Source organism: Eurosta solidaginis, chromosome 1 (genome assembly GCF_040869045.1).
Source record: "Eurosta solidaginis isolate ZX-2024a chromosome 1, ASM4086904v1, whole genome shotgun sequence".
NCBI classification, from domain to species: Eukaryota; Metazoa; Arthropoda; class Insecta; order Diptera; family Tephritidae; genus Eurosta; species Eurosta solidaginis.
In genome coordinates, this window is record NC_090319.1 from 3,261,731 (window position 1) to 3,287,630 (window position 25,900).

Here is a 25,900-nt window from a genome sequence, read left to right on the forward strand (position 1 = left end):
AACTAGTTAAGTGAAATACGAGTTTTGAAGAGACGCCGAAAAACCATTATGTCTCTCTATCCACACAAAGTTTCATAACTTTTAATATTTAAAATATGTTTCAGCATATTCATACCCCAATGTACATAAACTTAGCCGTTACGTCCTGAATATATAATATGACAACGGTTTTAAGCAGGCGAAAAACATGTAGACGTGAAGACAGTAACTTAAAAATTGGATTATTATAAGATATATCACACTGTGGGGACGAAAGGGTGACAGATAGTTCTAACCACTTTCTTTGCAGATGCCCTGCTTTAGGCAGGATAGTTATGAAATGTCTGAACAGGAACTACGCTGACTGTTTAGCATAGCTTTGCTTTACTTAAATCAAAAACATGCTGCTTTAAATGAGACGGCCATACATGAAGAGGAGAGACTCTATATCATGCCATGGTATCGCTGAGGGCCAATGGGTGAGGGTGTCCGTCGTTTTGCTGTGGGACCACTCTAACAAAACCTTACATTAACACGAAATTTTCAGTAAACTTCGCAAATATTTTACAGTATCAGCAAAAATAAGTGTCAATGGAAAATTATTTTCATAAACCTATTTCCAGTACTATTTTTTTTCATGGAAATTAGTAGTAAGATTTGTTTTTCAGCACCACCAAATTCTGATTAAATAGCGGCGAATGCTTTTACTGACAAAAAATCTGTAGAGGTTAAGGCACTATGCCCAACTATGGCCAAGAGTAACCAATATATCGCTCCCGTATTACTACGTTCCAGGTTTTATCTATCTCCATACAAGACCACTAAACCACATTCAAAATAAATCCTTGTTTTCCCTGGGCAAAGCAACATCAAAATTTTAGAAATAAGGTTTTAATTAGAAGAAAATTTTTCTAAGCGGGGTTGCCCTCGACAGTGTTTGGCAAGCGCTCCGGGTGTATTATCTGCCTTGCAGATGCCGTTCGGAGTCGGCATAAAACATGTAGGTCCCGACCGGCCAATTTGTAGGGAAAATCAAGAGGAGCACGACGCAAATTGGAACAGAAGCTCGGCCTTAGATCTCTTCGGGGGTTATCGCGCCTTAATTTTTTTTTTCCAAAGCTATTGACCTTATTTATTTAATCACTGTTTCTATTATTCTTGGTTCGAATTCGATTATCTTGATATGCATGCCATGAATATCTGCGGCATATCAAAGCAAGGACATATGTGAAGTAAAAGGTGCAAATCTTCATGCACGTCTAGAAAAACACACATACATATTTGATAAGTGTACTCAATGTAATTTCAAGGTTTTACTAGCGCTTTGTCAATACTCACAATTTCAATCAATTCATTGATAAAGGAAAAGGGCAGTGAATCCCTTAGTCAGTGGACGTTTGCTCACTTTTTCCCATCTATTTAATGTACTTAATTTATAAAAAAAAATACATATGAATTTCCCTAGCGTATACATACATATTTCTCATACAATTGTTATTTCATTCCAACAAACTATTTCAACAGGTGGAATTAAACCGAGCCATAATGAAGAACGTCGGCAAACGCACCAACACTGGACAGTACAACTACAAATTCCCAATGCAAACACAACAGCAATGGGAATACCTACTAACACATACGCCATACCGAGAGCAAACATACTCAATCAGCAAACCTGCAACACTTCACCAACAACAACAGCATCAACAACTGGAACTGCAATTGCAGCAACAGCTGTTACATCCACATTACGCCAATCATTTGGAGTACGCACCCGATGTGACCGACTATGATTACGTACAACAACCAATATATTTGTATGATGGTATTCTGCCAGATGTTACAACGAACGATGGAAATGATAGTGAAAGGCAGTTTGCCAAACATACGTCATCATACATCAACACACACGAAAGTGATGCCGAAGATGAGGAACATAACTCATACTACAGAGTGAATGATAACGAAACGACAAATGAAAACAAAAACTCCAACAATGTCAATGAGCGAAGAAATCACGCCAATCACACTGCTAGCACAAGTAACGGTAAAGCTATAGACAGCAGAAGGATTCTAGGAAAAAACTTGCCTGCTTATGAACCTCACAATGCTATTCAAGATATGGAAGAGAATCAGGGAAATACTGGCTCTCAATTGAGGTATTTTTATGGTTTACGCAATAAACGCCGTGATATGAAAAAGTAAAATTGTAAGCACGAATTCCCTATCAACACGAAGAAACGTACACAAAGTCACAAACACAAACACAAAATTTAATAAAGAAATTACTCAAACGTCCCAAGATATTTCGTTAAGCACCAAACAATCCAACATGAGCACATACACACATACGTACATACATCCTTCATGTTAGTGTTTAAGTGTACGAAGCTTAGATACATTTTGATTAGCCTTAGCTTGCCTGCTTTCAAATATTTCTTGTGTAATGAATAATTTTTATATTTACAGTAAATAGAGTTGTATTAAAAGATATAAAATTGTTTTGAATGTTTGATAGAAATTCTTTTTTAAATTTTAGAGAGCTTTAAATTATTTATATGACTCTTTCACTAAACCTAATTAAGTTTTAAAATTATTTTAAGCATAGAAAGTACCTAAAGTATAAATTGAATATTATTCGCTGACGAAGGTGTAATCAAATTTTAAGGCAAGAAATGTGTAAAATTTATAAATTTATAAAATGATGAATTTAGTGAACTTAAAAGCTGCAATGAGAAAAGCAATCTTTAACAAAATTTTTGATGCAAAATTATATTGTGAAAATGTTTTGTTGCAAAAATCTCAAGTTTTCAACTGTTTTGAAGTAATATTTCCATCGTTTAGATCTCAAAATGTTTATAAAAACCACATTTTAAACTTTTATTTGTAGTAGCTATTTTTCTCTCAGGGTTTTGTCATTACATAACATTATAACATCTCAATAATAATTCTTTATTACCAACTTTTAAAAAAATATCAGAAAATGAAAAATAGACAATTTATATTGATTTTTTTGTTGTTGGGCCAATATTTTAAATTTATGTGCTGATATTTATTGAGCTTTACGGCCGATTTCAAATTATAAGGCAAAACGCTAAGTTTTCCTTTTTCTCCTATGCATTTCGGTGCTATTTTGCACCTTCTTCAGGGAGCCTAGTTTATTTGACAAAAGAAAGACTTCACAACAGGCATGACGTAGCTGAATGCGTTTGGTGCGAGTTCGACTCCCACTCCCGGGAGAAAAGGCTTTGAAGAGATTTACAAGGTATAATCGAAACAGCTGTCGCCTTGTCCGTCCTGATGTCACGTTGTTTAAATTTTTCCCAAATTATTAAATAAAACATAAAACAATTACAAAATATTCGACAATTTCACATTAAAATTTCACTTACATACATTTAACATTAAATTATAACATCTATAAAATCATGATTCATCTTAAGAACCGGAAGCATCGAAAGCCCCAAAGTGAGTGTGGGACTGTTACGGCACTAAACCTCCAACCGCCAAGTATTCCGGCAAGACATGGTTTGATGATCAGTCTCGACGTTCGTTTTGGGTCACGTTGCTATACTTTTCAAGTCAAATTTACAAAGTGTGACGAAATATTACTCCAAATTAATTCAAAACTTTTAGGCATTTTCCCCCCAAAGTCCATTTCATCGCCATTCTGTACACAAAAAAAAATATCCAAAAAAGATTTATTGCTTTGCTGCTGCTTTTATTTCTTTTATCTATCGCTCAGAACGATATTTTATTCAAAAAATGTACAAAGCTATAACTAAATTAAATTATTCAATTATCCCCCAACCATGTTCAAAAAAAAAATCGGAGGTACAAGCTCATCACGGCTAAAGTTGATCCAGGACCCACCGTACCCGGTGCACGGTTAGCATTTTGGGCAGTTGGAGTGGCCTTGCCTCCTATCTGCGCTTCGTTTCTATAAGTCTCTTATATACTTAAAGTCAATTCAGTTTTTGAATGAGATTTTTCACCCTGACATCTCCAAAGAGAACACTTGCTTCACTCGAGTCTGTATGTAACACAAAATGGATGAAGTTTACAAGATTTTTTATCCCTAAGGCTTACTTGCAGAGCGTCAAGTTTTCTTTTTAGCGCATAGTTTACTGAAAAAAATTCATAAATGTATGAGTTTAACCCCTCGTTCCGTTCTGCCGTTCTGCAAGTTAGCGTAAATGTTCAAAGATTCCACCTTAGATCCACAAACTCACACCGTAGTTTAACCAAGGGAGGAATTAAATTTCAAATTGAGTTTGAAAACCATACCTGGCATAATCTGCAAACAAGGAACTTTTGGTTTCCTTTAAGATCTGTAAAAACATTTATTCAAGTCTATTCAGTGTTTCTTGCTAGGAAGAAGAAACCCACACTTTGTAGGTTAATAAAGCATTAGATCATGTATTTAGGAAAATACATATTTATATTTTTTTTACATTTAGTGTGTACACATAACATGGACATAAAAGTTTTTGTAGCGATAGCTTTATATTCACAATAGTTATCGATCTATCCTAATAGAAACATCTTTACTAAAAAATGTTGTTAACGAGCTTTCAAATCTCAAGTGTTGATTCCCAAAACGCCCTCAGCTTGAAAGAAAACAATAGTTCTCAGGTCGCCCTCAAATGTAAAATTACAATACTGAAAATAAAATGGAACAGTTACATGCATATGTATGACTATATGGATTTTAATTTATACCGCCTTAAATCTATTCCAAACTTTTTTTTATGTAGTGATGTCCAAAAGCTCGAGATCTGCGAAGGGTGGATGATATATTGCTTCGAGGTATTCGGGGTAAAACTAAATAAACTCAATTTAAACTCAATTCTTCTAAAGGTACATCAGCAAAACCTTTCAAAAACCAAATTTCAGAAACATGTCCTTTTAAAATAAAATATAATTTTTTTTATGATAGATCGATCTGAAGTCTAAATAAATAGAAACACAACTTCCACAGGCGGACTTTAAGTTTTTAGCATTTACAAATAAATCGTAGATTGTCAACAGAAAACTAAAGATTTAACGGATCAGGTGTTTCCTAACAAAACCTGCTTTAGAGTAAACTTACATAACACACAAAGAAAATTTGAGTTTTATTGTTGATTGCTAAGTGAAAGATGATCATAATAAATTAAACAAATTAGCTAATTCGATTTCACTAAAAACTAATGAAAAAGCTGAAAAATAACAAGTAAAATAAACTAAATAAAATGTAAAAATCCATACAGATATATAAATGTAAGTACACTAACAAAGAAACGAAATACTTTGAAAAAATTAAATTTGATATAATGAAATATGGCAGCTCTTAACTTTAAGTAATAATTTATGCTTATCTGACTGAACAAAAACTTATATATTTATGATTTATTTTTCAACTTCAACATATTATTTTATATTCAATCTTTATATACACAAGTATGTATGTATCATATAAAAGTTACATATTTAAAACTTCGTAGTACAAACGGTTAAGAGCTAATTGATTTTCATAATTAAGTAGTTTTTAAAACATTTTCGAAACCTCTTCAAAAATTATATAAGAAATGTCCACCGAATTGTAAATTTCCCAGCAAACAAACTAGAATAGAATAATCACAGTTAATGATTGATGATACCAAAATACATATTTACAAAAAGAAAAGTTGCAAAAACAAAATTGGTAGCTTTTATGTTATATATTTGTATTTCGCCTCGATGTTGTTGAATGAAAACTAAAATAAAAACTTATAATAAAAGTAATCAAAACACATACAAATTCACTTGACTTTAAAGCCGACACTTGTAAATGAAACAATTCTTATACAAAATTCAGAAATATTTATTGTATTTATTTATAACATATAAACTATATATATACATATACGCATATACATTTACAAAGAATTATTAAGCAAATTGAATGTAATATTTTCAACTAAAATAAAAAGGCTTAACAACTGAACAACTTGGTAGTTACTTTTTTGATCTAAAGCTAAATTTGGAAACAAAGGATATTTAAAAAAATTAGCCTGATTTTTTATCGCTTCTTGGTATAAAGGCGGCTCGATCCATTTTCCAACAGCACGTTTAATTTAATCCTCAATATTGTATTGATTCAGTCGTTCCACCTGCGATCTCCAGCACAGCAAGGAATACCTCATCGGAACCCAGCAAATTAAACTTCGTAAAAGTTTAAACTGCCTAAACAATTTGGCACCAACACAGGTACTGCAGTACCCATTGTTTAGAATGTCGATGTTCTTGTCACGATCACGGATAGAAAATTATTTCCGCTCAAAAGATAAATATGAAACCATCAACCTAATTCTGTTGCTTCCGTTATAACAGAAAAATAAAACCATCCTCTAAATTTTCAAAAAGTTTTTCAAAAGTTGCAAATTTTAATCACTTTCTCTTTCCGGGTAAAATATGAGTTGTTCGGTTATGCCGGGAAAAATGCGGTTGTTTGCTTAGGAAATGAGTATATTATAAACTGAATATTGGATATTCCAGTATAAACTAATATTCTCTAGAGCGATTAACATTTACAGTTAGCGAACCGCACACTAATTCAATTTCGAGAAAAAAGGACTATTTCGGTTATGCCAGAAAGCTACAGAACTATGAAAATAGCAATGAATTATGGATCTAAGGATCTTGTTACCCCCATTCACCATTTTAGAGATCGTAGTGCACGATACGAGCCCTTCTGTTCGTTTTCGAACTGGCAACCGTGACAAGGTAACATTCCTATGTCTATTTTCTACGAGTGTTTTGGTTTGAGAGCGAATTTTCTTCTGAAAGGTGTAATGGTGAAAAGAAATGTGTACAAAATAAAGGTTTGTATAATTTTAAACTTTGTTTTCTGATAAAATATTAAATATTTTCACACCTTCTCTCATATAAACCATAAAATTTGGCCATCCGTTAAAAACAAATTTTGATCAAATGAAATGTGCTTACCTGGCTGATAAATTTTAAAATAAGTAGGAAATAGGGCACTTAATCTTTGATAGTAAATTAAAGCAACAATTTACATTAAATTAGTATTTATTTAAAACTTTACATTGATGCCATGTTGAAAGTGGTTACTTATGCCTTCAGACACATACAAATTGTAGACCTTACAAATTCACAAAGTTTTCCTGTGCAACAACGTTTTACACAACAAAAAAAAAATATTTCCCCTTTCAATACCATTTTATTACATTTCTTTCTTACAATTATTTTACACTTTATCAATCAAATTGAATTTTTATTTATATCCATACGCGATATTTACATTTAAATTTCGTTAACATTACCTCCAACCACATACTCCACTTATGCACTTTGTCATTCGATGGTGCGATAAAATGCATTACAAAATATACAAAAGTCCATTAAGACTAACCATTCGAATCTCACATAAACACGCACAAACATGCATATGTGTAAGATTGATTCGAAATAAAGAAACAAAAAATGCCATAAAAAATCGCAAAGCACGTAACCGCAAACTTTATCATCATGATTTCTAATTTAATGCCATCTTCGGTGTCCTCCACAGCTTTAATATTGAACTCGCAAAAGAAATTCATTTATTTAATGTCACACAACAAAGCTACACCACGCAATGTCCAATGTTTTGGATTGAAATCCGTTTCAAAGTCAATGGAACCCACATATTTGGCATCGGTCCTTTGGGGCTTACGATAGATCGGGCATTCGTACAACTTTGGATCCTTACCTGCGGTGGTGTTTATGGCATAAATATAAATGACGGGCATTTGCTCATACAGTACTTTCATTTTGGACTCGACCAATTTACCGCTACGTCGATCTAGTGAGGCACCTGAAAGAAAAATTTTAAAGCATTTAGGGCCCATTTTCATAAAAATATAAGGCAAATGACTTTGTTGTGAAAATTGTTTAGTTACAAAAGAAATTAGGCAACAATCTTATTTTTTTTAACAAGCCCTAGATGGGAATTAGGGAGAGCTGATTGGTCAAAAAAGCTTATAAAATGAAAAACATAGGGCCGTGAGCCGGATGAAAAAAATTGTTCAGTTCAGGAACTGATATTTTATCTTAAAATAATGTATCTATTCATTGGGAACAATAAATTTTTTTTTTGTTATGTAATTTAATTAATTTATTATGTAGTTATAATTTTAAAAACTCCTTTGTTTTATACTCTTTTTTACTAATTACTTCGTTTTTTACTTTCCTAATTTTTATTTTTAAGCAGAAAGTAAAGACTATGTCCGGTAGATATAAACAAATAAATTAAATATATAAAACTGGAATCGAAGCCGAACCGAATCCTAAAGCCAAACTTTCCCTCTAACCGGACCGAAACCATGACCGAATCTTAGGCCGAAACCATACCGCACTGAAATCGACCACGGCAAAAGCAGAAACCATAAATCGGAAATGAAAATGAAATCGGAGCCGTAACCGAAACCAGGGTTGAACCTGAAACTGTTATTGCAAATGGCAGCAAAATCAAATCCGGAACCGATAAAACGAAATCAAAGGGTAATCGTAGGCCGAGTTAAGTTTTGAAAGTGTTGAAATTACGTTTACTGTCACTGTAATTATTTTGTAAGCGTAATATTATTCGTGTATTGATTCTTTGTCTTTTGCTTGAATTTTTAGTACATACTTGGCTCCAGAAAAGTATAGGCTATTTAATTTTAACATAGTTACGCCAGTGTGTCACTTGTGATCACATCAAAATGCTACTTCCATGTGAGGCCTATATCTATATATGTTTGAGTTTGTTTAGCGGTTCATACCAATATTTTATTTTGAGGTAAATTTTAGAAATCTTACCGTGTATCGCCGGCGACGTAAGGAAGAAATAATTTTGTGTGATCACCTGTTCTACACTGGCATCCAACGAGTTAAAGATTATGTTGTCTTCTACTTTAGATCAAAAGTGCCCCAAAACTGGGACATTTAAGCATATGTACATATTTGCGAATAAGATGGATAAGTAGATATGCTTATATCAAAAGGTGAGCTCAAATCTACCGGCTGCTGTAAAATGGGTATACATACATTTGTTGAGATGAGCACATTTTATTTAATTGCCTTCATATAAAATTGCTAATACTCGCTGCATTTTGCATCAGAGTAAGAACGCACCAAATGTCAATGAAAGCCACTATACAGAAAAATATCCCGTGTTAACACTCAATGATGGATATTAACGACCTTTTATCTGCTGTGAGAAAAATCATTATTACACTGATATGGTCGGGTTTGAAGTGGACATGACCTCCGCGCTCCTTTCTCCTCCTTTAACCTCCGCGCTAGCAATTTTATTTGTAATATAACCATAGCTATTTCTTTCTACATTAGGGAGATTCCATTTTAAATCGACTTTGACTCAAACTTTAAGTAATTTCTCTTTGGCGTTAGCTAAAGAAGTTTAAAAATTGTATAACTTATTAGCGAATACTCATTTCATACGCAGCTATATATACTAGTTGTAGATGTGCAATTTACACGAAAAGCTACCTTTTTGCTAAGAGTGACAGTTTGGACTCTGAAATCTCCCGCCTATGTAAGTGCATGACTTCACTTTCCAATTTTAAACAAACTATACGCATATTTTCTAAATTTGCTGTACCATATGTTCTAATGAAAAAGTAAGAAGCAATTTGTATCATAACGTGATTAGTATATTTAGCAAAAAAAACAATAGAAGTTCGTTTTAGCTTGTAATGGGTGGGACAGGGTTGCGTTGGAAGCACATAAAGTGAATATTAATTTTATCTTTAATAAAACAAAAAACGTTGGTGAAATAGTTGGTTGGGAAATGAAAAAGTGTACGACTGGAAATCAATAAAATCCAAAATGATGTATATTTTGATGGTAATATGACAACATATACTTATTTACATAGATGCGTCTGTCCGTACTCCCCTACAACTTCTCAATGGCACAAAAATTCTGAACGATTTCACAGGCATACTCCACGTTCATGAGTAGTAATCGTCTCGAGCAACAGCAATCAGAAACTTGAGTTTTTTAAATTTTAAAACAAATTCTTTGCTATTTTAAAAGTTATGAATTTACTATGTTAACACAACCGTTTCAAAGATTTTTATTGTCGTTTAAAATGCGCCGGTCATATCTTCCTTTTACCTTATAACGCCAATCAGAAACATCAAGTCATTGCACATCACTCACGACTTCATCATTTCAACTGGACCTGCTATTCCTGTGTTTACATAATCTTGTCTGATTTCTACCTCAATCTCATCAAATCCTTTCCAGAACATTTCTCTCATATACTTTCAGATTTATGTCAAGTTGTTAACACCACGTAAGAAGATAGATTTTATAGATTCTACCAAAAGACTTGCATTTCAAATTGCCTGCATAGTCTAAACAGCATTTATTTTTCGAAGTTGATAGTAAAGCAAGCTTCTAATTAGCCGAAGTCCTTTAGTGTTACGAAATGATGGCCGCAAGCAATATTGGGGCTGCGCAATTATTTCTTTGATGCCAGCAAAAATTTCGGTTAAAATTCGCGGACGGCAGGTAGTTCACCTTTTCCCATTACAATGTTAGTAGGGTAAGACGTATATCATCAAATCTATGTTTGCCATTTCCTCGTACAATTTTCAGTAAGCTGAACCAATTTTCAGTAAACTGAACCTTGTATGCCCTATGAAGTTCACAACGTTCGCCTATTGTGGCATCTCTATTATTAGCTCTAGCACCAAAGCATCAAGTTACAAACAGACATATTATATACCTGATGGACGTTCGTATAATTAAACTTTTTTCTCACTAGAAAAAAGTAAACATTGTTGATTTAGACATTTTTAGGACAAATACCTTCATGAACCAATAATCCAATTTTTCATCTGCTATTGTAATATGAGAAAAGCAGTGTTCTTTACTAAGCATGTAGATGTGTTTCCAAATGGAGTTGCCAGCGTGCAATTAATCTATTATTTAAAAGGAGTGACAAACAACTAACAAAAGTAAAAGTTACATTTCTAAAAAAAAATGTATTAACTTTATAGGGTATCAAAGTAAATATAACCCAAATTCAGATATCATTTTTTATACTCAGTTTGTACTTGTACACTGACATCGCGGCCGCCGTGGTATGATGGTAGCGTGCTCCGCCTACCACACCGAAGATCCTGGGTTTACGCCCCGGACAAAGCAACATCAAAATTTTAGAAACAAGTTTTTTCAATTAGAAGAAAATTTTCTAAGCGGGGTCGCCCCTCGGCAGTGTTTGGCAAGCACTACGAGTGTATTTCTGCCATGAAAAGCTCTCAGTGAAAACTCAAACGCCAATTTGTAGGAAAAATTAAAAGGAACACCATGCAAATTGGAAAGAAGCTAGGCCTTAAGTCTCTTCGGAGGTTATCGCGCCTTTCATTTATTTTTATTGTACTTGTATGCAAGGGTATTGTAACTTTTGATTGGATAACGGTGGTTTGTAATGGCATGAAGGAATCTAGGTAGATATATGTATGTAGACTTCCATATTATCAGTATCAACGGATATTTTTATTGAGCCAAGTATGTACGTCTGCTAGTGCGATAACTTAAGCAAAAATTTAGATGCGAAATTTAGTAACCTGGCTTGTACAGACCCCAAGTAGATTGGTATGGAAAATCGGAAAGATTGGGCGACAATGACGCCCCTTTTCGAAATCGAAAGTTTTGAAACAACGAAAAATGCGAAAGTTCGATAAAATGTTGGAAAATTAGTGTTACAGCGCCAAATCGGCCAATCCTGCCGAAATTTGGAAAGAATATAACTTTTATGACATTAACCTTTTCTTGCAAAAATTGGCAAAATTGGTTGGCAGCCACGCGTTCTTTTTGTATACAATTCGTCTGTTAAAACCATAACTTGAGCAAAATTGAGATTACTTACTTACTTAATTGGCGCTTAACCGTCTAAACGGTTATGACCGTCCAACAAGGCGCGCCAGTCGCTCCTTCGCTCCGCCAACCGGCGCCAATTGGTCACACCAAGGGAGTTTAAATCGTTTTCCACCTGGTCCTTCCAACGGAGTGGGGGCCGCCCTCTACCTCTGCTTCCATAGGCGGGTTCCGATAGAAACACTTTCTTGGCCGGAGCATCATCTTTCATTCGCATAACATGGCCTAGCCAGCGCAGCCGCTGCGTTTTAATTCGCTGGACTATGTTGATGTCTGCGTATAGCTCGTACAGCTCGTCATTAAATCTTCTTCGGTACTCGCCATCGCCAACGCGTAGAGGTCCATAAATATTGAAATTCAAATAACCAAAGTCCTTTTTAATTTCAAACTTCACAGTCCACGTTTTCTTTTAGCACACTGTGGGGAGTTTTCACTCAATTTTTACACATGCAATTGTTTTAGTATTTGTGTGCACATTGTGCAATTTGAGTTCGTATTTTCACACAGACACTAACGATGTGCGATCACGATCGTTTGCTTTCGCTTGTCACTCACTAAAATCAACAGTGAATGCAAAAGGAAAAGTCCATGCTACTTTTTGGGCACATAATAAAAACAATATGCTGCAATGTTAAAATGACTTTTAATACATTTTAGTTAGTATTATTAAGTTCCTTTGAACATACATATTAACATTGACAATTTAAATATTAATTATTAATTAATTATTAATAAATATTGACAATTTAATATAAGTAACTTTTTATACGTTCTACACAGTTTTATTAATTTTTATACATTTTTTTTATATTGAATAACTTTATGTTTTGAAAATATATATTTCTATCTTTACATTTACTTTGTTTTATAGTTCTTTCTTAATGAAAAATTGATTTTTTTAAGTAAATTTTGCATTAAAAAACACCATACCTTCTTTTATAAAAAATTTTTATCTGACTAGCTCTACCTCCGCGTTCTTAGTTATATGAATATAAGTAAATATTGTTAGGATTAGCTTGAAATCAAATAACCAGAGTCCTTTTTAATTTCGAACTTCACAGTTCACATTTTCTTTTAGCACACTGTGGGGAGGTGTCACTCAATTTTTACACACACTTTTGCAATTGTTTTAGTATTTGTGTGGCCGGCTCTGGTCTAGACTTTTCGCGAACAGCCTACTCAAAAAGGTGCTTATATATTTCCGTTTCTATGTATATCTCAAAGCTAGTTATTCGGCTATATACATGCATATGAATGAGTTATGTCATCTGCGCTCTTAGCTGATGATTACTTATATGTGTGACTGTTTCTCTTTCTTCCTCCCTCTTAGCTTCTCTGTTTATATGTATGCATGTGCGGCTGCTTGCTTAATTGTTGTTGTGCATTTATTTACTAGCAGCATAGTAACGTATGGAAACTGCTTATAATCGCCACAATATTTATAGCAAAATTCTTAGACAACCACGCCAGCTTCACATTAAAAAAGCTCTTAAAGTTTTTGTCTTCACAAAATTTCCAATTAATTTAAGGAGAAATAAAATTTTGTGTCACAGTAACTGTTTAATATCTTCTTACGGAAGACGATATTTGCATATATGTATATAAGTGGTATGTTTCAGCCTTAATATCATTTTATTTTTTAATAAATTGTTTTTAAACAGCAAATCAAATTAATTAAAGCCATTAACCAGTGCAGCCGAAGCTAAACTAAGAAAAAACAGCAATATTTTAGCACATAAATTAGATGCTGTAACCTTCATCGTCTGGAGACGAGACGATGTATTAAAGGGTTAAATTCTTGTGAGGGACTAAATAATAGAAGTACACTTCATCTTACTTTATTTATGAGTATGCAAAGAGAATAGGAAGAGGTTTCAGGGATAAAAACACAAAAATTGCTTAAGCGCTCGTCATTTATATTACCCACATAAAACTGATGTGAAAATCTAAATGTCTTACTTACTCATTGCCGCTAACGGTGTTAAATACTTTCAAAGCAAAAAAGAAAAACTCAATCACATATGTATATGATTTAATTCTAGACTTTAAATATTTTACAGTATGTTAATACAAAATAGGAATAAAAATACATTCGCACCAAAAATAGGTATCAAACAGCAATACTCACCTTCCAAGAACAATCCGTGTACATAAACACCTTCGGTGGGGTATTCGGTGATATCTTCCTTATTATAGCGAGTTATTTGATTTTGCAACACCACCGAATCAAGGGCCCAACCTTTGTGAGCGCGTGTCACTTGCTTAAATTACAAGCAAAGATCAACATTGTTATTTTTTTGCCATTTGTTTTTATTTTCCAGCAATAACGGTGCATAAGTAGCAGGACATTGGTTTTTACGATTGAGTGGGGTCAAAAGTCATTGAAGTGATATTGTAATTGAATTGTAGAAATAGAACAAAAATACAATTGGAAATGTTTTGAATTAATAAACAGTAAGAAATACCGTTAAATAATAATAACATAAGAAGACAACGAAGCACGCACTCACACTCAAAATCCACTAAACTTATGCTTAGTAATTTAATTATAAAGTAGTAAATAAAACAACACAAAATAAAAACAACAAAATCCTAGAAGTTTAAGCAGGAGAAGTTCATCTAAGAAGTATAAATAAAGACACAGAGTGAATACAAATTTATATACATCATAACTTTTGCCACAGTGCACAGTGGTTTGGTTTGTTATTAAAAATTGATGGAATTCCATTTAGGCGCATTCATAGAAAAGTTTTAAGTAGGTACTTGAAACCAATTGCACCTTTTTGACATTACGTAAAAAATTGCAACCAACTTTAGTCATCCGCTTGATGATGCCCCAATAAAATTAAGAGTCTCGGAAAAAGCTGTATAAGCCCAGCATAAATAAGGTATTAGAAACCTATCCTATTTTAGCAAACAAATAACGAAATATCCAAGTTTTCCACGCGAATAGGAAAATGTGGAAGTATTCCACGAGAACTCAAATCCTTCTTGTTTTCATTGGAGTGATTATTTTTGAACATCGTAAACATCGAAAATCTTGCGAGCTTTCAAAACAAGAGAACTCGAGTGAAAGCAAAACATAAATAAAAGCTTCACGAATTATAATAATAAAGCCACTGCAGAGGCATGAAGCGACTCTTAAACCATTGTCTGATATGCGTGTGGGATCTTATGGCCTGAACGTCTCCTGACGCAGTGGAACCAACTTGGCCGCACAATGCACTTATTCAATTTTTTAAAGTACTTATTCATTCTGCATACAGAATAGAAATTGCACAAAAACGGTGTTATAAAATCAATCATCACCGAACTTAAATTCAGCTTTTCGTTCTCATACTTTTTGGTTCCAATTTTTTTGGAATGTATACCACCTTTGCTTATTACAAACCGTGTCCTCGTGCGTAAATATTGCAATTGGCACACACTATAAAGTAATTGGCTAGAGGCTACGATGTTGCGGTTTCGATCGCAGAGTTAGAGCTTTACTTAGTTTTTGAATTGATCAAAGCTAATTTTACTTTTATCACTTTTTTTCGTCTCGCCGTGCTTAAAAACGGAACATATTAGCAATATCTATAAGAAAGTCTAGTTTTACTGCACTTAGTTTTATTTTATTTATGAAATATTTTCAATACAATTGCGATCAATACTAATAATACCAAAGTGGAAGAATTTCTCAATCTCTCCAGAAATTCATCCCAAAAATGCAGGTAAGTTTTTAGGCACAACCACCGCCGATTACCCATATTTGATATCCCTTAAAGAGAGATGAATAAAGCTTAAAATTAGCACACAAGGTTCACAAAACAAGACCAAATTGTTCAAAAAATGCGAACGTTGGATTCGAAAAAAAGGTTCTCAAAACAAGTTCATAGTTCACAGCTGACGTACTTAACAAAATTTTGGTCAAAGGATAATCATGCTTGAGGATATTCAGACTTGTTTCGTTCGACTAAAAAGGATTTTTCTCTAAGTGTGAGATAGTGTCAATCAAACGCGTTTCGAGTGTTCCAAAACGATTACATAAGTTTTTAAACGGAAAAGAGTGCTCCGAAGTTTCAGAATGAATAAGTAAACGAAATTTTGCAGCATTCCGAATTTAAACTGAAAAAGCCATAGTAAAATTATCAGATTTCAAATTTTTTTTATGAATTATAAATGAATTATATTATTTCACTCGTTCTCTATTGATATCAAACCACTGTACAGCACAACCTTAAACGCGTTGAGACTGGCTCAGCGCATGCCGTCACTGGTCATACATATCTACCTGCAACGTCAGCAGTATAAACTGGCTTCTTATAATCAAACTTTGTTATATTAAAAGGCAAAAATTCCTTTATTGTATTTAATTTTAGTGTAATGAAACTTTTTTTATTCCAAGTTGCAAGTTAGAGAATTAAGATGTAAGTAGAGATGTAGGCTAAGATACTGGCATCAAATGTAAGTAAAAAGTAAGAAATTATTATTATGCAAAGCACAGGTCATTGTTGGTATGAGAATTACTTGTTGTTGCTGTATATATATATTTAAAGAGCAGCCATGGTCTTAACCTTCAGGGTTCATCCTTTCGCGTTTAGAAAATATCATTGCTGATAAAACATATAAAAGAAAACTTTGAACGTTAAAAGTTGCTGCGAATCGCAAATAAAAAATGTAACTGGTTTAGTTCGAATGCGTTGCTCTATGCACTCGATAGTAAAAGAAAATGAAGAAGGAAACTCATTAATTTTTTTGGATTGCAAATTTAGTGGCTAAGTTCAAAAATGCTCAAACTCAGGCCAAACAAGTGAAACAGAAATGATAAAATTTATATTAAACCAACTTACTTACTTACTTAATTGGCGCTTAACCGGTTAAACGGTTATAACTGTCCAACAAGGCGCGCCAGTCGGTAACACCAAGCGAGTTTGAATCGTTTTCCACATGGTCCTTCCAGTGGAGTGGGGGCCGCCCTCTACCTCTGCTTCCATAGGCGGGTTCCGATAGAAACACTTTCTTGGACGGAGCGTCATCTTTCATTCGCATAACATGGTATAGTTAGCGTAGCCGCTGCGATTTAATTCGCTGGACTATGTTGATGTCGCTTTAGAGCTCGTACAGCTCATCGTTAAATCTTCTTCGATACTCGCCATCGCCAACGCGACGCGTAGAGGTTCATAAATCTTTCGAAGAACTTTTCTCTCGAACACTCCCAGAACCGCTTCATCTGATGTTGTAATGGTCCATGCTTCTGCACCATATAGCAGGACGGGTATGATAAGTGACTTGTAGAGTATTAAAACAACACTTTTGCTAAAAAACTACTAAAGAATTAAAATCCCTGGTCAGCTCCTTGAATTCGAGCCAAAACTATAAGACAACTTATTGTTGAAAGTCAAAAAATCAAAATATGCTTAAGCACAGGAAACCTTAAATAAGAAACCGAATGCAATTCATACAACTTTTTAAACTATGTGTAATACGTAACATACATATGAGGGTAGAATTGAAATGCCTCTTTATATTATTGCCCAATCAATTTCAAACGAATTGTCCGATATAAAATAAGCTTTTAAAGTGGATTTTTATCAACTCGTTTAATTCCACCTGATCTTTTGCCTGTTAAATATTTCTGCCAAGATATTAAATCAATGCAATTGTGGTGAAAACAAATTGGAAAAAGCATAACATTCACACACGCAAACATTTACATGAAATACTAACCCTACAGTAAAACCAACTAGTTGTAAACTAATCTCAACTATACAGCAAATGTCAATTTTTTCTTATGACCAAATCGTATTATTTATACGAAGATGTACTCTGAAATTTAGATTTTCAGACTTCGGATAGAAATATTATATCCGTTAGACTATGCTCGCACTTGCGTAACTACGTCCATAATCTTAGTTTAATAATGAAACAGGAAAAACAAATTAAGCGTATGTAAGCCATCGCTGTCCAAAATGGTTTGAAATGTGCTCGAAATTGTGCCAAATTAGTGCAAAACAGAATATCAAAAATATTCTCATAGTTTAAGCGACATGAAAACATTTTCTATGATATTGTGAAGTTCTTTTACCGGGCCTTGAACTAAGCACCTTCGTTAACACCTCAGGACCTTCACGAGCATATATAAAAGAGCATAAATCTGAGATATTTCTTTAGACATTGGCTGGAGTATCTATTTCGGAATTATATAAATCGTTACTATTTCATACAACAGACTGGATCTGAAACTTTTTTGTACTACATATATGACCAAACCAAATTTGGTTCAAAATGTAGACTATACCGTTCTTCGTTAAAATGGGAGATCAGAGTGGGTTTGAGTTTCAAACCAAATGAGTCGAACCTTGCATAAAATAAGGGAAACTCTATTGGACTGTGGTAAGGTTTCGAACAGACGTGCCCCGGAATACAGTACCATACTCCACCCACTGAGCTATCACATATGTATCGGTTAATAAATCGACCAAGTCTAATATATATACTTGCTATTTTTATTTCAAAATATTGATTTACTTTAAGAGACAATGGTCTTACTTGTACAAATTTTTAAATAAATTAAATTAAATATGTATAACAAAACGTTGTAAACAAGAATGTACGACTTGCAGCACTTTTCGGAAATGTTTTTTTTTTCAGCAACAAGTTCATACTTTCAGGTTTTTTTTAGCCCAGAAATGTATACAAATTTCTATTGTAGGATTTTAGTCTTATTGTTCAAATAAGTTTAAAATTTAAACCGAATACAATTAGAAAACATAAGTTAAAAGGTTTCAAATTCAGCTCAAACAAGTTTCATGAAGTGCTTAAACCGATGAATGGTTTAATATTTACACTAAAATTTCTAACCGCGTAAGCTCAAATTCTCACCCTGGTTGAGGTCCAGTCACAGTCATTTTTTAATGTGTTTTTTTAGTTGAACTGTGTTTCATACCAGTTTGCGAGTAAGATACTTATAAGTTGGTTTATCTGCAGGGTTTAATACAAATACAAATAAATATAGACTTACCTGACGCATTGCTGTTAAAAATCCTTGAGGATTGAAGAATCCCGTCATCCAAAAGACCTTTCGTTACAAAAATTAGAAATTCGTTAAATCGCAAATTGAATTCATGTATATTCGGCGTGACAGATAACGGTTTTAAATGCCGCAAGCATATAGTGCCGCCAACGGTCATCATCGTCAATCGAGACAACAATAATAATAATAGCAACTTTCACATACATTTCATATATCAAAGCGAGAAGTGACGCGTATGAAGATAAAAATAATTAGCGAAATTATGAACAAACATTCACAAATATATTTAAAATGGGTAAATACCCTGCCAGCATTTTCTATCGCGCAAGTCAATTATTCGATACGACATTTCTGAACAAATTACCGCCGGGCATATCGCCGTTTTTTCGAGTTCTTATCGGCTTTCGGGAAGAATTGTTCCACCAAAGCGAAGCGACATTTACTTAGATACGAAAGCGACACAGCATTTAGAGACCATGTCGATAGGAATAGAAGTTACTAAAGCGATACGACGAAAATTGTGGAGGAAATTAGTATATTTGTATCACGAATGCATCTAATTCGACAGAATATTTTGGGAAGTTTGAATTGGCTAAGGAGATTCATTGTGGTATGAGAAAATATTTCGGCAGCAGTGAAGGAGAAACCTATAAAACCATTTGTGAGGGAAATGTTTTTTTGTTTGTGAAAATAGTTTATATCGCCTGAATAACTGCAAACCGTATCGAGTTAGTTACTTCTTGGCGATAGCCGATAAAATTATCTGAAAATTTGCTGGCAGGGTAAATGCAAAATCGTTTTATTGACTATTTACGTAATTACCTACAAACTTACATATACATATATGTTTATGACATAAACATATATTGTGCGTATAATATGGATTCATGTGTACATTATATTTACATATATACTACATACATATGCATGTTTGATTGTATGTTAATAACTCACTTTTGGACGGTCGGTTGATATCCAAGTGCGAAATTGAGTGTTCCGTTCCAGCAACTCAGTGTACCAAAAGCCTAGCGTCGTCGATTCCCATGAAATCTGTGAATGGCATTATGAAAGAAGAGACATTTATGATGAGTGGTTGAGTAGGAATGTTGAGTTTATTTCTACATATATTCACATAAATTATATTAAATTAAATTGAATGATGATGTTTGTGTTATGTGGGTTTCAATTGTTTTCTGATTCATGTCTTCACTCCTCAGTTAATCTTACGAAAAAAAGTGTTAAACTATCACCAAACTTTTTATCACACATATTTTCCAAATACTAAATTAATACTCGTGAGTAACATCGAGAACGAAATCGCTAAGACGGCTTCGATGGCTTAACTAATATTTTTCCGACCGCGAAGGAAATGCGAAGTGATTGAAAATGCTATATTAGTTTTTTTTTTTTTTACTGTTACTCTGGCTCTGAACATGAGCAGAGCATAGAGCAGAGCCTTAGTATAATCAAGTGAGCCATTTCTTTTTCTCTGCTACGAGCTAAGTCATGTTTTGGAGCGGAGCGGAGAAAAAAAACAGCAAACACAATGCTATTGGTAGTGGAGCGGGAGCAAAAAAAGCTATTTGCTCTGTTGGGAATTGTCATGCAGAACTTTGTCTTGTCAGGCGGCTGTGCATTTCAGCGAGCTAACCGTGGTTCGATTCCCGGTGAAACCTTTGGAAAAAACATTAGAAAATTGTCTGGCATTGATGACGTGACGGTTTTCGAAATTGTACCAAACCAAATATGCTAGTAAATATTTCCTTCTTTACAGTTTCCCCAATAAACGAAAATAATAATTGAATAACAATTGTTATTTACTGGCGTTAAACTTATTAATTAATAAATATTGGGCTAATTACAAGTTAACTTTAAGTTGATGTCAAATATTTTCCCTACAAATTAGCAGGAGCATTAGATTCCGACATATTCTATGCCGACTCCGAACAGCATTTCACAAGGAAATACACTCGGGGTGTTAGCCAAACCACCGCCATCTCGCTTAGAAAAACTGTTTGTAAAGTATTTGATGTTCCTGGGACTTGAACCCTGGACCTTCGGGTTTTCAGCGAGCACGCCACTACCATACCAGGGCAGCCGAGGATGGCCGCAAAAAAGTCAAAAATGGTTATAGCAGACGAACTTGCAAGGCAAGGTACACTGAGCATACTTATCAGCTTAAATAAGGTATTGATATTGATATGTCTTATTCTGCATCCAACTGCCAGTCCGAGTCGAATCACAGTATTTAAATAAGTAAATTCATTTGCTACCTGAATTAAGTTTCTAGCGGGGCACTCATTGTCGAAATGGTGGCGAAGAATATTGTAACGAATTTGCTGCAAATCCTCTTATTTGCAATCCTTTGCTAAGTTCGAATCACTAAACTGTTGAATAAATAAATCCAATTTCTAATAATGCAAAATGGCCTTTATTAAAGTACTATTCAAAATAACACTGTTATTGCTCGCTAGATATCGTCTTAATCAAACTGCTTCACAACTCAAATCAAACTGAACTCATTTTACTCGCTTGTGCCGCTTTTATAGTTTACGCTGCATACTTCTAGGCTCTTCGATTTCCAGAATTACTAGTTGTTTCGGCTACAAAATCGCCAGCCACAACTACGTGCACAAATTATTGCTCTCTCTTGTGACAACTCAGATAAGATATATGCATGTGTTTGTGCATTGCCGCTCCGCTGCTCGTATACGTACATATGTGTAGACGCAATTATTTATTCGTTTATGTAGATACATAAAGATTGAATTATTGATGTGAATGTTTGTAGTTTACAGTCTCTCGCGCGCACATAGGCATATAAGTAAATGCATCTGTGTGTGACATCTCTCAGGGCTGCCTTATATATGTGTATAGTTGATTTGATTATTAACGTAAATACTGCTTGGCATGGCCTTAGCATCGCCTTAGTGATGGGATAATTTAGTGATGCTAATATCCGTGACAATATATTTTCTCAAGGGGAGAGCATACGTCAAGCTTGCACCGCCGGGAGAAAACTTTATACCTTGACACACAAAAAGGAACGTCTTATTCTTCCTGTAACTTTTTTTCGCCCCGTTCAATAGTCGCAATAACTCACAAACTGTCATCAATATGACGGAAGTCCCAGGAAACTAGTAGTTTCAATACCATTGGAACAAAGAGACATGGGTATTAGATGTGTTGGTTCCACATTGCAACTGAAGAGTTGGTGGCTGTCATGTGGGCACACTTTGCATGCACGACATACATTGGGTATGTTGGTTTTGATTCTGAAAAGGAAGAGTTTAACCTTTTACAGTATTCATTTATGCTCATCAGACTCAAACGCCTAAGAATAAAGCTTAAAGACAAGGGAGAATAAAATATCACAGCTTTGAGGTATTTTAGTTGGATGATATCAATTCAGACTTTCCTTTTGTCTAAATGTATACACGCCATTTTTACTATACATGAAGTAAAAAATAAAACAAAAATTTCAGACATGAAAAAATTGCGAACACTGATCGCAATCTTTGATTTCGAAAGTGGAAACAATTTTTCACATTTACGCCCCGATTCTGGTGTGGTAACAACATTCATCAACCGCGGTAACGAAATCATGTGGCAACTTATACACCCTTTTGGTATTCTACCCGCGAAAATAGCCGGATAATTTTTTACCTACAAAAGTATGTGGTTACATCGAAATAACCACACAAAAGCTGTTGTTAAGAAAAAGGCAAAACTGTAAAATAAAGAATTGTAAGCGCAAATAAGGAAAGATAATAGTAAAAAAGTATTGCCTCTTGCTATACACATTTGTTTACATTATGTACTTTCACAGTACATATTACAATATAGCTATGTAAAAACTTATGCATGTGTGTACATATATACACATCGTCCCGTTTATTCGTTAACCTCGTATCTACGAGTGACACATTTTCGGTAAAGCCATGGCGGAACCATACAAGGTAGCCGCATGGTGACATACCTACAAACATAAATAAAAATTCCATGTACTTTGTTTTTGTAAATTCGATGGACAAATGTCAAAATCGTACTGCACGGAAGTTGATATATCAAATCAAATAAAAAAAGTTTATATTCAACTGTCCCATGCTGCCACCTTGTATCGTTCAGCCATGGGTAAAACGGAAGAAAACCAACTTTTAAATTTCACCACAGATACTGGTTAGTTTTTCGGTGATGACAGCATTACCACTTTGGCCAGAATCGCGAATCAAAGAACTGGTAACGATTTTCGGTTACATCATGTTCTGGGTAATATTTTACCGGTAACGCTCAGAATTGTGCCGTTAAGAGAACCTTAATAAACATATGTATACGCCACGTACATAGCTACATATGTATAAGTATGCACTAAAAGCCGGGAATATGTAAATTCAATAATCAAATGCAAAATCATTTTATTTCATCATCACAGTAAAAACACGCACACGCCTGCTTTCAGGAACTTAACTAATGCAGTGCCTCCCAAGGGGATAGCGCTATCCTCCTTTAGATTCTATGTGATAATTGAATAGAATGTACATACAAACTTCCATGAACATTTGGCTTACATCTTCGCATGTCGAGTTGCCTAAATTTTAAAACCCGCGTCCATTATTGCACTTCATAACATCATATTACATGTAAGTGAATACCAATGTAATACAAATATGTATGTGTGTAAGTGTATGTACATGCAAAAATTCCGTTTTGAAAGCAAATGTTGTATCATCAGCTACACCTTCACACACACACACACATTTAAGCTTTCCATTGTGGGCGACCGGTTTTGTTAGAATAAAAATGTATTCGTGTGTATTCTCACAAGTTTTTGAATGCATTTAGTGGCTAACCTTCATCCATGATTCTGGTATGCGAGCATCGTACATAGCATCCAAGGACTCCTTCAATGCAGGACTCATCACAATTGTGCCATCAATTGCCAATTTCAGATCACACAAACAGGTAAACACCGTTTTAATCACTTTTTGCATGCGATCAATTTCTTGTCTATCAAATGTTCAATTAAAAATACGAAAAAAGAGAAATTCACATAAGTCACGCGTCAAGAGTGGCAGTTGCTTACTAGCTTGTAAGATAAATTACAGAAATGCCTTAATTAAAGGAATTATGAAGCACTGAAAACTTACCTAAGAAAAATGTTCATTGGCAGCAAAATTCCCATGCGATTTAAGTTCTCGCGCACTTCATAAGCATTGTATTGTGGCGGCAGCTTCCTCAACATATCGTCGGCCAGTTGATAAACAATGCTTTCGCGAGTCTCACCACCACCACCACCTCCCTCTTTTGGTTGCACGCTGAGTATGGTGTCCAAAATGCCTTTAAAAGGGATTTCATATTATTTAAATTTAAACCGCTAAATAATAGTAAAGTTTTCTTCGCAATGTCCGTATAAATTTCCATTTAAGGTTAAAGAAAGCATTAACTGACATTTTGAAACCATTTTTTAAGATTTTTTATGGTTAATCCCGCTGTCTTATGATTACGGAGACTTCACCCGATGTGTGAGTTCGAGGGGTTAACGTTGTGTCTATAAGAGCCACGCCCGCCCTCTCAGCCCATAGATCGGAGTACGAAGTTTTGACATGTACAACTCCACCTTCTATTCTAGAACCTTCTCTATTGTGTGAAATACAGACGTGTTCAGCGAATGAGACAGCAATAAAATTATGACCGCCCAACTGACCTACGGTCGTACCTCCTTTAATCCAAGGAATGTATGAGTCGCCACCACCGTACCTAGGGGCCAGGCTACCGAATAAATTCAGGTTTATATATTCGACCCACTATTTATTATGGAGCCCAATTACCCGCAGGCGGCCACCGTGATATGTCGGTATCGTGCTACGCCTACCGGGCAAAGCTATATCAAAATTTTAGAAAGGTTTTTCAATTCAAAACAAAATTGTCTGCCCCTCGGCAGTGATTTCGCAGACACACCGAGTGTATTTCTGCCATGAAAAGCTTCTCAGTGAAAACACATCTGCCTTGCAGATGCCATTCGGAGTCGGCGTAAAAACATGTAGCCATATTTGTAGGAAAAATTATAAGGATTACGACGCAAATTGGCCCGCCTCCTCGACCTAAATTTTCTTTTGAGTTATATCGCGCCCTGTGATCATTTTAGATTGACGCATCGGCGATCCACTGGATACTGATCCACCGGTTATTTAACATCGTCTTACTGTTCGGCGCCACTTTCTCCCATTCAATAACCCTTTCTGACGTTGCTAACCGCCTGCCGACCCGCCGTTCACCACCCACCCATCCGAGTGTTCACCATTATCTTACTCCTGTTTTTTGAAGACCAGTCAACTGCTCAACTATTCCCCGATATGTTTGGGTCCCCGCACCGGTTCATCGCCAACGCATTTAACTACTTTATTTTGTCATCGGTCAGGCGTACACCAATTCCAAGCTTTGTGTATGACTGAAAAAATTGAGTTTCATTTCTGGTCTATATGGGAATAGCTTCGATGAGATTTCAAAATAATTTTTTCAATATTTTCGATGACCTAGTGTCGAATATGACTGATCTCAATCATGGCAAAACGGAAGTTGCTCGATGACTTCAGCTCATCAACATCCACGTAGCCGCGAAAGGAAGGGTTTTGCAGGATGTTTGCTTAGGTAGCTTAAATTCCCAACAGTCGCCCACTTCCCATTTCCCGTTACGAATACCCCGCCACCAATCGTTTCTTCTAACTTCAACCCACCCATGAGCCAGTTAATTAGCCCATTGTCACAGTTGATCCCTAATCCATTACTCTCTCGGGGAGATTATAGTATTGATGCCCGCATAATGGTAGTTTTCACCACACAGTCGTCGGTCCTGCCGAGGGGATAAAGTCGAAGATGCTGACAATGCTAGAGTAGCCGAAGTCAGTTCATACCCCAATTCCTGATTAACGCCTGACCCGCAGCAGCCTTACCCGCAATACCCACGCTAAGTATGTTCTTTCATTATATTCTTGG

At 34.9% G+C, this 25,900-nt stretch overlaps 2 protein-coding genes across 2 annotated transcripts in view; one reads left to right on the top strand and one right to left on the bottom strand.

Annotated features, from left to right (window-relative positions):
- Dh44 (diuretic hormone 44) overlaps window positions 1–2,705 on the top strand; it is a 45,425-nt gene extending 42,720 nt beyond the window's left edge. The window contains exon 4 of the mRNA XM_067763839.1: window positions 1,504–2,705. Within this exon, the coding sequence (XP_067619940.1) occupies window positions 1,504–2,184 (681 nt within the window). The 3' untranslated portion in view covers window positions 2,185–2,705. The remainder of the gene's footprint in view (window positions 1–1,503) is intronic.
- Window positions 2,706–7,048: 4,343 nt separating this feature from the next.
- Window positions 7,049–25,900, bottom strand: part of Dhc1 (Dynein heavy chain 1) — a 108,255-nt gene continuing 89,403 nt past the window's right edge. The window contains exons 31-36 of the mRNA XM_067777450.1: window positions 24,055–24,244; window positions 23,758–23,914; window positions 19,862–19,957; window positions 18,896–18,952; window positions 14,021–14,153; window positions 7,049–7,819 (exon numbers count right to left, since the gene is read on the bottom strand). Of these exons, the coding sequence (XP_067633551.1) occupies window positions 7,566–7,819; window positions 14,021–14,153; window positions 18,896–18,952; window positions 19,862–19,957; window positions 23,758–23,914; window positions 24,055–24,244 (887 nt within the window). The 3' untranslated portion in view covers window positions 7,049–7,565. The remainder of the gene's footprint in view (window positions 7,820–14,020; window positions 14,154–18,895; window positions 18,953–19,861; window positions 19,958–23,757; window positions 23,915–24,054; window positions 24,245–25,900) is intronic.